The sequence below is a fragment of the Vipera berus genome, assembly GCF_964194415.1.
Source record: "Vipera berus genome assembly, chromosome: 3".
Taxonomy (NCBI): Eukaryota; Metazoa; Chordata; class Lepidosauria; order Squamata; family Viperidae; genus Vipera; species Vipera berus.
This window is the reverse complement of record NC_138204.1, coordinates 111,700,690-111,712,878: the sequence shown is the minus strand read 5'-3', so window position 1 is coordinate 111,712,878 and position 12,189 is coordinate 111,700,690. Positions and strand designations below refer to the sequence as shown.

Sequence of the window (12,189 nt, the reverse complement as noted above, 5' to 3'; positions counted from 1 at the left end):
CCTTTTGACTACTGCTGGATTTGTAGATGGAGACACTGGCCAAGAGGGCCTTTGACCATTTTTGGTTATGTGCTGGTTGCACCTGGAGCAGTAGAATCTAGCTAAAATAACGTGCTCTTATAAACACTCATTTGGAGTTTTACATCTGTTCTACGTGGGCTGTCTTTAAAGATGACCCAGAAACTGCAGTTGATTGGCACTCAATGCTACAGGCATATTACATCTGCATTGCAAGCCTTAGGTTAGCTACAATAGGCTTCCAAGTGCAATTCAAATTGTGTGCTTTAACTTACAAACTTGCACGTAGATACTTCTTCAACCTGAATTGGACCTCTCTGAAGTGAAGTGAGGGTAGATATACCCTTCCTCTTCCCCCCCCCAAAAAATGAATCCATATTTTTTTTTAGTCATGAGAGAGCCTTCCCCTGGAAACAACTATTTTGATGGCTTCCAAATGTTGATTAAAATCAGCCTTTTTAGAGGCTATTTGACATTTCATATGTTAACTCTATTTACATTTATTTTGTATATTCATTGTCTCTAGTGAGCTGAATGTTTCATATTATTTATATTCCATTATCAGTGTTTTAATTTTTAATTGTTGTAAGCTACCTAAAATCTGGGAAGATTCAAATACCTAATAAATAAATAAGAATCGTGGCTCTGTGGAGAATAGAATAGTCCAAATGGAGCAAGCTTTGGACTCTATTTTTGGAGATCTCTTCCACAGAGTATTTGGTAATAATGGTTCTGTGCAGGATGGATAGGATGATGCAGCTGGAGCAGTTTCTGAAATCATATTGACCTGGTTGCCTCTTTCACTGTCTTAATTAAAAGAAGCATCATTGTAGGAATCCAGACTAAATCTTTCCCAACAGAGATATACAGCTTCCGCCTAAACATATCCAATAAAGAGGAATTCATTACCTCCATGGATAACTGTTTCCAGTTTTGAATTGCTCTTACTATCAGGAATATTTTCCTAATATTCAACTAGAGTCTGCCTTCCTATAATTTAAAAGAGCTGTCTAATGATCTGAATAGTAGGATGATGGATAACAGGCTATGGCTTTATTCTGTGTGAAATATCCTAAAATACCTGAGTCAGTTTATCATATCCCCTTAATGTTCTCTTAACAATAAAACTATCAAGTTATCTCAGTCTCTCCTCAACATACTGATCTTTGCTGCCCTTCTCTGAAAGCTTTCCTTATTTAAATAGAGTCCATAACTAAACATTGGGTATAATGGTCTGATTAGAAAGGAATAGGGTAGAACTATAATATCCTATTTTTTGGAAACTACCTTACTGTATTGCTGCAGCCTAAGATTATATTTCCTTTTCTACAGCCACATCATCTAGCTTTCAACTTTTGATTTACTTAATTCACAAAATTCCCTTTTTGCTTACACTATTGCCAAGTATTCTCTGTCCTATACATATATGTACATTTTATTTTTGAAAGAAACGTTTCCATCAATTGTTTTCAGTTTGACTCCTTAGTCTCCCAAATTTATATCTGAAATATTCCCCCCAGCTTAATGACCTTCCACATCATAATAAAAATGTTCATGCATATCAAGTCCAGGATTGGATTCTGTGGACTGATTTCTCCCATAGCCTGGCTGAGGAACCTTTGAAGAGCAATCTGAGTATAGTTTTATGACAAATAAAATAAGAACCATTAGGTCTTCATTCAAGGGTTCTCTTGTTCACCTCCCCTCTTTTTTATACTAATGGAAAGAGATTGGAAAGATCTGTTTTTGGTTTTAATTAGGGGAACTATAATTTGGTTATTTGGTTATTTGATCTTTCTGGCCTGGACTGAGGGGGTTTTAATTTAACTTTAAATTTTAAATTTTAATTTGTTTTAATTGTGGGCTAGTCTTAATTTAATTCTATTTTAATTGTATTTATTTGAATTGTTTTAATTCGCCCTGTAAACCGCCCTGAGTCCTTCGGGAATAGGGCGGTATATAAAATCAATTAAATAAATAAATTTGTTTTTGAAAGAGTAGTTTGAGAATAAGCAAGAACCAAAGGTTAGTTACTTATCCTGCCTAATTCTCAAACCATTTTTTGAAAAAGTGGTATATCTACAAATTTAGCACAGTTGGAAGCAGCATATAAATCTCAATCTTGTCTCTATTTGATTACATAACAGAAAACTAGGGCTTAATTTCTAAACTTGAACTTAAAAGTTATACCTTTACAAAATTATTTCTTCTGTTGATAGGTTCCTGCCAATTTGATGACTTTTGAGTGACCAGCTACTGCAGAATTTGATCCATGAATTTGATCCATCCACTTTTGAATGCTATTTCATGGTTTGAGAAGTCCTGTTGAAGGCATGCCAGCTGTATTTCTGACTAGGAAGAAAATGGAAGTTCTGAATAAAAGCACTAAGATTTCAGGGAATTGAATGTGACATGAACTACCGTGAGGCTTGCTGCTACTCAATATTCTCTGAACTGACTTGTGGAAACCACTGCCTTAAAGAATGAAAGGTTATCCAACACGAAACACTAAATTTGTGTGTGTGTGTGTGTATGTGTGTGTGAAACCTCTGACAGTGCTGTGCTTAGGTTAAGTAGGTTGTAGCTAGTTTGTATTTGTGTTTACTTTGTTACATTTTAATTTTAAAGCCCTGCTTTTTGCAGTTTTTCTTGTTGTAAAATCTGTACATCTGAAACTTAAGGGTGTTTCAAGGGGTGTCTGAGTAAGGGGATAGCCTGTGTGTTCTTGAAAAATATGCAGTTTATATCTGTGTCCCTCTGTATTAGCTCTTGTGCTCAGCTAATTGGGGGCACAATATAATTTAGCTTAGAATGTAACAACTGTAATTTATGCAAATTTATCTTCTTTTTACAAAGCACTGACTTCGCAGAATTTTCTTTTCTGCAAGTGACACAACAGCCAATATCACATTCATTCTTTTTTTTTTTTTGAGAGAGAGAGAGATCTTGGTTGTCAGTTTCAAGGAAGCTCTGGGAAACATCAGGAGGTCAGAACTGAGAATTTAATTTCAACATATTTTCAGACAAAACACCCTCATTTCTCCAAGAAACAGTTGGTACACATTATACACTTTCCATAAGCACATTTCCCCCTGAAAATCTTCTTTATTAATGCCTATTAACTATTGTTTTACAGATAAAAACCTTATATTTTCCTTCTTGTAAAAGAAGCACATGATTAGGATTAGAAATTTTTCATTTTTTTATGTCAGAGCTGGAATCTTATTTGTGTATAGTTTGCAAAAGTCACCTCCTACATGATCTGAAAAATCTGCCCGTATAAAGATAAGCCACTGATGGGATTAATTACAAGTAGGTTTAGATTACTGTAAGAAAATATAGGTTACCATTTCACATATTTCTTTTAAAAAAACAACTTACCACCATGTGAGATAATTTGTAAAGAAACTCATGCTCTGAAAATTTGTCTGTGTTATGATAGAATGATACTTTGAACTAGACGATTTCAAAGTCTTCACATGGTAATAATTTTGATCAAAAGAAAACAAGGTCAGTTGAAATCAACTCCATCAGTGCTATAGTACAGCTTATAAGAAAATATAGACTGAAGTTATAAAGTAACTCAAATTCATGTGTGAATAGAATGTCATGGGTTCATGTAGCTAAAGGATATGTTTTTAAAACAGCTTTTCCTGCTAATAGGAGATAGGAATGGCAGCTGTCCACAGAAGGAAAGTTTTGTTCAAAGTACAATGAAAAATAGGAACATATTTTAAAATTATCCACTCTTAATATCTATTTCTTTTCTTCCTGCCAAGAAGTTCACAATATACTTAAATTCTGGATTCTTGGGGAATTAATACTCAGTTCTGACCTTACAGTGGCATTTGTTATAAAAGGAGACTTGCATGTTCTTGACTTGCTTAGTTTACACATCTGCCAATAAATGACAGGAAGTTTCATGGGAACATCTTTATAGCCAGCAGTATTACTATATAGAGTTTGCACAATTTAATTTCCACTTTTCTGAGTTTAAAAAAAGCATCCCATTTTTTAATTTTGTGGAATGGAATCCTGTGGAATTTGTTTGTTCTAAAAAAAGCATGGAAGAAAAAGAATTGTGTAGATAGATTTATCCAATTGATCACCATTTTTATGAGTAGAAAGATGCAACTGCAAACCACAGCTTAATTAGGTATAGAGTTTTGGAAGATATAAAGTCAGCCCATGCCAGTTTTTCACATGGTGTCTATAGTTAGTTTTGGCATGTTGAATGAGCATGTTTGAACATTTACAATATTTGATTCAGATCATAGAACATCCCATGTATTTTCTGAGATACATTGGTTTTGAAGCTTATGTAACATTTTCAGAGCTAATTCATTACGTCAAAATGTTTCTCAAAAGGAAATGGATGGTTTGGAAAGGGAGCACACACAAAAATAGACACATGTATCAGCTCAAAACCAGGTTGGAAACTTGTTTTTGCCCAATAGACTAAATACCAAAAGCAGCAAAAAGTAGTAAAAATTTCAACTTAAATATAAAGACATCTGTTTAAAAGCTTTACTTAACCTATTTCCTTTAAATAACAGATAGGGGTATTATACTTTTACAGCTTTCAGCTTTCTCGTACACATTTTGTAGTTTTTGTATTTATTTGTTTTGATTTAATTTATTTTAAAAAAAATCTTTCAAGCCTTGAACCATTCCAGATTGTATGGTAGTTTTAAAGATTGCACTTGTAAAAAGATCTACTTAATTTCTAATAATTTGCTTCATTCATCAGTTAAATTTCAGTAATGTAAAATTTTACAGTTCATATTATCAATAACATATTTTTAAAAGGTAGCTTTCAAAAATATGTATCAGAAAATCTAAATGCTGTTTGAGTGCAAATGAAGCATTTTGCTTGGTAGTACAAGTTTCTTCTAAATAATTGAGCTAAATACATAGATGCTAATACTATCAGCGATTGTTTTTATAATAATAGAAAATGGAATGAGTTCCATTTTTTACTATAACAAAAACACTGGATTTTTGGTATACAAATACATATTTCACTAAAATAGATTTTTAATGTTTCATCTAAAAACAAATCAAGTTGCAAGAAATGTTTAATTCTGAAAGGCAAGATGTTTTACAAGACACACACTTCTAGTCAGTACAACTGTAGAATGCCTTATATGTGTTTCTCTCTCTCTCTCTCTCTCTCTCTCACACACACACACACACACACACACGAGAGAGAGAGAGAGAAAGAGAGAGAGAGAGAGACAGAGACAGAGAGAGAGAGAGACAGAGACAGAGAGACTGCTTCTTCATCTTGCATACTGTAAATGAACATCCTCTATAGTAGCATATGCCCAACAGCCTGAGTTAATCAACTTTCTAATTTCCTCTATTTTTTATAAAATGCAGGGGTCATGTGTTCTGAGTATCTCAGTACTCATTATTCTGAAAAGTTGATAGCAATTTGCCAGATTTCATTTAGCCCACATGAAGCTGGTTGAATAATACTGTCAGACTGCTTCGTCAAATCTCAGCCAAGAAGATTTTCCTTGTAACGAAATTGCAACTTGCACTGCTTCACGCACAAATGATCCACACACACTTTTCTATGTACACTAAAGACATGGATGAAGCTGCTTTTCAGAACACATTAGGTGAAATGAAAGACACTGTTTCAGCTATATCTAAATTGTGTTTGAATCATAGAACATTTACTGTAGATATTGTTATAGACATACTATTTTCAAATAGGGTTAAGTGAGCTTTTTGGATTTCTTCCTAATGTTGTAGCATATTCCTGTACCGTTGAATCAGATCAAACAAATCTGTTACACATTAGGTTTCCTTGTAATGCAAACTTCCAGTGGCTCAAGTTGCATCTTTCTTCCTCATGTTTTTGTGCATATTGCTTTTTCAGTTGTAAGCATTCTTAAATCTGATTTAGTTTTCTAATTTGGAATATTATATACTATGCAAACTTGAAGTCACTAAAATTTGAAGAATTGTTTTTTACTTTCTCTGAAAAGTCTGTCTGCCTAGATTTGGGGAATTTCAAGTCACTCTCTTTTCCTGTTTAAAAATGGCCTGTATTCAACCTTAAAATTTACATTTAAAAGTAAAACAGAAACGGAATATTCATTCAGAGAAGTATAACATTTCCTGCTCATCATGAGATGAGCATTTTATATCTGTATAAGATTTTTGCTAGTGCCTTAATTACCAGTTTGAAAGACCAAGGTGGCAACCCACCAAGTATTATTTCTATGCATTCCACTACTCATGTAAGTTGGGCTTTGAAGAAACTCCAATTAAATAACAGCCAGTAGAAAAACTCAATTTTTCTTAGCTCATTTCTGCTTTGAAAGTCAAGCTTTCTATTAGTAAACCCAGTAAAATTTGAATAAGTTTCAGTTCAGTGACCTTATACAAGGATTTTTTGTGCATTTGTGAACCAGTTCACATTTTTTGCATAAAATCCTCTATATATGTATGTCCTAGGCAACTGGACTAGGCAATGGATCTTCCAAGTATTCCTTCAGACCCTTCTCTCACCCTCATCACCAGTGTACGATCTTGCCCTAGAAGTGCAAGTTTCACTGAACCATTTGATTAATTTTTTAAAAATCCATTTTGAAACTTCAAGATAGAAACCAGTTTTTAACAAAATCAATTATACATGAGGAGTTAATATATTTCTTTCTAAACTTTATAATATCTGAATTTTGAGAAATAAATTTTCAGCTAGAAGAAGAAAACTTAAATTCTGAAGGCCATGACTATTAGCTCTCTTTCTAGGTTACTTTTTCCACATATATGATAGAGGAGAACTGAACAACAGGATTTATAATTGAATACAACTTAAATAGCAAGAGTTATGTCTTTTGCAAAGATACTGGACCATATACAGACTGTTCATAGTGAAGATCGTGAAAGTATATTATAGTTTTAAGATTTTTCACAACTTTCTGAAACAAAGTTGCAGACGTATCAACCTGTTTCTTGAGTTTGGGTGTCATTGAAGATCTAAGATGAAATGTGTTCAGAGCCTCTTCTTTGCAGTGGACAAATTGGCACCTTCTTTCCCTGAAAAAAAATATTTATTTTTCTTACTAATTAATGTGCTTACTTTACCGTAAATGTATTAGAAGATAAGTGGAAAAGGGGGATTTTAGTGAAATCTTCTCTTTTTGTATCCCTTAATAATAACATAATTTATAGTCATTCACATCATTATGAACTTCACATATGTAAAAACATGCAAAGTCTACGTTATGCTACACAAGCCATTTTAGTATATTTTCCTCCATTTGACTTCAAGCACTATTTTGATGGGGGGGGGGTAAATGCACTATGACCTCTATGAGTGATGTGCAGTTTAGCTGTTCCTTGTCCTTTTTTCTTAGTTTTTTAAAATATTTTACCACATGTGTATGTTTGAACTGTTTGTTTGCATAAGCTGTTTCAAGATAGCTTAATGTATGAATTTAAAACAGATTTTTTCCTACTGAAATAAATTACTTAAAATTTGGATTCTGTGCATTGTCTTTTGCATAATCATGCTGTGTTGCAGCAGGTCTTAGAGATGGAGCCATTTTTCCTCAAATGGCATGACATCTCAGATCAATTGGCTGTCGTGGTAGTTTTCAGCAGAGTGGAAAGTAATATAGAAACATAATATTGCCAATTGTTGGAGAAAAAAAGTATTCTTATTTATAACAATGCACTTTAAAACTTGGCATGTATAGTAGTGTGGTTGAAAAAGTGTATAAAATCCTACTGTTTTTACTGAAGTATTTCAAACATAACATCTGAAAACCCTGGAAGCAAGATTTTTAAGAGTTTGATTTTGGAATAGTTAGACAATGGCAGAGTTGTGTTTCCAAAAGGATAGAGTTCAGAGAAGCTACAAGAATCTTTTAACAAAGCATTTTTCCAAGAAGGGGTTTCAGTGATCATAGCAACCCACCATATTAATCCCAGACTGTATTTATTCAGAATGTTTATAACCTGCACCAGTTTGAAAGGACTCTGCAGCAAAAAAGAGTACACCAACAAAAGCAGTTTTAAATAAATTAAAAATAAAACAGATTGTATTTAAAACCTACTCCAAATAGAATTTTAATATAACACAGTTATCCCCAAAGAACTCTACTTAAGAATAAAAGACACATTCTTTTAGTTCCAAATAGTTGTAAAGAACAGCCCCAAGAAATTACCATTATACAATTCTAAATAGGTGGTTTATACCATTGCCAAGTAACGTTAATTTTCTTTCATATATACCACATTGGAGGTTTCACTGAAATCTTGACAAAGTATGTGTGTTTCTATGAGTTATAACAGAGTAACAACTATCCAGGTTTCAATAGTGTTTCCAAGAGCTTTTTTGGACCATAAGAAAGGCTGAGTGCCAAAGAATTGAGGCCTTTGAACTATGGTGCTGGAGAAGACTCCTGCGAGTCCCTTGGACTAAGGCAGACATGTCAAACACAAGGCCCAGGGGCCAGATCCGGCCCGCGAAGTGGTTTCATGCGGCCTGCAAAGCCATCCTGGAAACAGTGAGGGAACAGCCCCCACTGCCTTGGCCCTGGCCCAGAGACCCTTCTCCTGCCAGAGACCCCCAGATCTGTCCCACTCCTGCCCAGGCCCCCATAGGCACCCTTGATGCGAACGATGTAGAGCTGGCCATGCCCACCCAGTAGGCCATATGCACTTTAGCCACGCCCACCAAGTAGGCCACACCCACCCAGTAGGCCACACCCACCCACCCCCCTGAGGGCAACCACAATGCTGATGCGGCGCTCAATGAAAATGAGTTTGACACCCCTGGACTAAGGCAATCAAACCTGTCAGTCCTAGAGGAGATCAACCCTGACTCCTCTTTAGAAGGCCAGATCCTGCAGTTGATACTCAAATACTTTGGCCACCTAATGAGAAGGAAGGACTCACTGGAGAAGAGTCTAATGCTGGGAAAGATTTAGGGCAAGAGAAGAAGGGGATGACAGAGTATGAGGTGGATGGATGGAGTCACAGAAGCAGTAGGCATGAGCTTAAATGGACTCCAGGAGATGGTAGAGGATAGGAAGACCGGGAGGAACGTTGTCCATGGGGTCGCGATGGGTCAGACATGACTTCGCAACTAACAACAACAAAAGAGCTTGTTAATCACAGATTTGGTGGAACTTGTGAAACAGGTTATTGAAGATCTACTAGCTACTGATAAAGGAGAATATTTGTAGCTCAGGGTTGAAATGAGGAATCCTTGATGCTCTCTGAGTTTGGTTATTTTCATTACCCAAACTAGGTGATATCAATGATGATATTACTTAGTTTGAGTAATGAAACATTTACAAGAAATCAACCAAATTCAGAAAGCACCAACGACTCTCAACTACTAGCTATTTAAGAATATATTTAATCAATTTATGTGATAGTTAATCTCAGAAATGTGAGTTTAGGGTGATAATAGCACACTAAAACAATAAAAACATTAGCAAAATTTAAAAAATAACACTGGCCCCAAGGATGAAATCAACAAGGCAATTGTCATGGTTCCGATCAATGAGACCAAATAAATCAACTCTGGGGAGGAAAAATCCTCAAAGAACATGTTTATTGGATACATAATATTGGCACGGTCAAAAGTGAAACCAGATCTAAACTTTCCCTCCAAGAATCGAAGTAATACAATATAACAATGCCCACTCCTCTTTTCATGTGGGCTTTCTGACTCAATGATCCTCTTTCTTCCTTCCGGCATGGGAATTACCTTGGCTCCCACAAGATTTGCTCATGTTTAGACTACCAGAAATACCTTTCCCCCCTCCCCCAGAGGGCAACCTAGAAGGAAAAATATGGAGGCCTGGAACAAATTACGATCTAACTCCTTGGAATAATGAATCAGCGATTGTTCTGACCGCTGTCTGATCCTGCCTGCAATTTTCCAGAATTCCCAGATGTACTGTTTAGCTGGATATCCCCTCTGTTTCAGGCTGTAGATCTTTATCTCAGCTCGCAGGGCTTTGGACTCATCTTTAAACCGGGCTCTCAACTGGCCCATAAATAGATTTATGTCCCACAGTTCTGGCACTTGTTCATCATCCAGGCTGTTTACACATTCCGCCGCTTCCCCCTCTAGGTTCGCTATCACATTCACCATCAGAATTGTCAGGGTATGCAGGAGCGTAGCGATTCAGGTGAGCCCACACCTGGTTAAAGAAGGCAACTTCGGATCTCCATCAAACATGGGCTTGATGGCAGGCAGATCCACTGGCTGCTGTCCCCAGTAAGCGGGGCACAAAGCAAGTTGCTGATACTGAGGCTGTGCCTGTGCCACACTCTGGAATCCCCTCGGCTGGGCCCTGGGGCTCATGTTCCTCCATCTCACACAAGATTTCGCCTGGGCACCAGACTTAATGTCGAGGCTGGTCTGGGTCACAGTGAAGCGGCACCATTGCAATCGGGCTTGGACGAGGGGGAGGGAGCATTGGCAACCTCCTTGCTTCCTGCCCAACCAAAACCACGTATCAGGTAGCCGGGGCCACCTCCTTTACCTCGAGCCGGTCAAACTTCTTCAATTTTTCAACCGAGGCTATGGATTGCTGTCAGGTACCTCCATTCTCCAGATTCATACTAACCTGCTGGCCTCTTCACTTTTCTTGGCGTGGGTGACAGAAGACTGTGGGAGGAAATCAGCAGGAATTCGGCTTCAGCAGCTTGGGAGTACTGCACTTGGGGGCTCAGCCCGACTGAGGTCTCTTGAGGGTTAGAGCCCCTTCTTGCTGCTCCAATTTCTCAGGCAGGGTCACCCGGGTCTTTGGCCAAGCCCCTGCCACCAGTGCTCCACTCCCCACCTGGGTAGTAGCCTGTGTCCTGGCAGTTGAAGTCACACTGAGGCTAGCGGTTGCCTCCTCTTTCTTCTCCATTCTGGATTCTTCCCTGAGTCTTTGCTGTCCTCCCAAAGACAGTGGGTAGGTGACCGGGGCTCAAGACCCCATAGAAAAAGGGTTTCAAGAGATCTGGTTTAATCTCATGGTTCCGATCAATGAGACCAAATAAATCAACTCCAAGGGAGGAAAATTCCTCAAAGAACATGTTTATTGGATACATAATATCGGCACGGTCAAAAGTGAAACCAGATCTAAACTTTCCCTCCAAGAATCAAAGTAGTACAATGTAACAATTCCCACCCAATTCATGCTACCCAATAGAACACCTTGGTGGGCTTTCTGACTCAACAATCCTCCTTCCCTCTGGCATGGGAATGACCTTGGTTCCCCCAAGATTTGCTCATGTTTAGACTACCAGAAATACCTTTCCCCCTTCCCCTTCTTGTGGCAACTTAGAACAAAAAAAAGGGGTGCAGCCAGGTTCGTTGCAGAGTTGACAGCAATAAATAGAGACCAATCAATGAGCCACCTAAACCCCCAACCCTGGAACAATCAGAGAATGTCGGCTGGTGACCCCCAGGGGGAGAGCATTCTCGGTGGGTGCACCAATCCTTTGGAACCGCTTACCAGCTGAACTCCGGATGGCCCCCGACCTCCGCTCCTTCCGGCGTGATCTAAAAACTTATCTATTCGAACAAGCCGGCCTGGCCTGATGGATTTGGGTTTTAAAATTATTTAACTAATGTATTCTTATTTTATTGCCCTGTACACCGCCCTGAGTCCTTCAGGAGAAGGGCGGTATATAAATCAAATAAATAAATAAATAAATAAATAAATAAATAAATAAATAAATAAATAAATAAATAAATAAATAAATAAATAAATAAATAAATAAATAAATATTTGGTGCTTTACAGAAGACCAGCAGGAACAGAGCTACAGTGCCAGAGGGCAGGTGCTGCAAGAAAAAAAGGCACACTTCCGAAGTCCCACAAGCTGACATTTTTAATTGAAAGGACCCACAGCATGCCTCTTTTATGGGACCTAGTGGGACATATAGAAACAACTAGGGAGCGGCAGTTTGTAAGTGACTTGGCCCTGTGCCATGGAAGGCCTTATCGGTAATGATCAGCATCTTGAATTCCATATGGAAGCCTGTACAGCTCCCAGAGTAAAGTTAACAGAGTACCAAGATGCACCCGTAACTACTTGCAATGCCTTGTTCTACAGATTTTAGATAGTCTTCAAAGGCAGCCCCATGCAGACAGCTTGGCAGAAATCCACTTGGGAGTTGACTAACACAACCCTT

General features: G+C 37.5%; 1 protein-coding gene across 1 annotated transcript in view; it reads left to right on the top strand.

Annotated features, from left to right (window-relative positions):
- RALGPS2 (Ral GEF with PH domain and SH3 binding motif 2) overlaps nt 1–5,177 on the top strand; it is a 113,314-nt gene extending 108,137 nt beyond the window's left edge. The window contains exon 20 of the mRNA XM_081325784.1: nt 2,238–5,177. Coding sequence (XP_081181910.1) covers nt 2,238–2,267 — 30 coding nt within the window. The 3' untranslated portion in view covers nt 2,268–5,177. The remainder of the gene's footprint in view (nt 1–2,237) is intronic.
- The last annotated feature ends 7,012 nt before the right edge of the window (nt 5,178–12,189 follow it).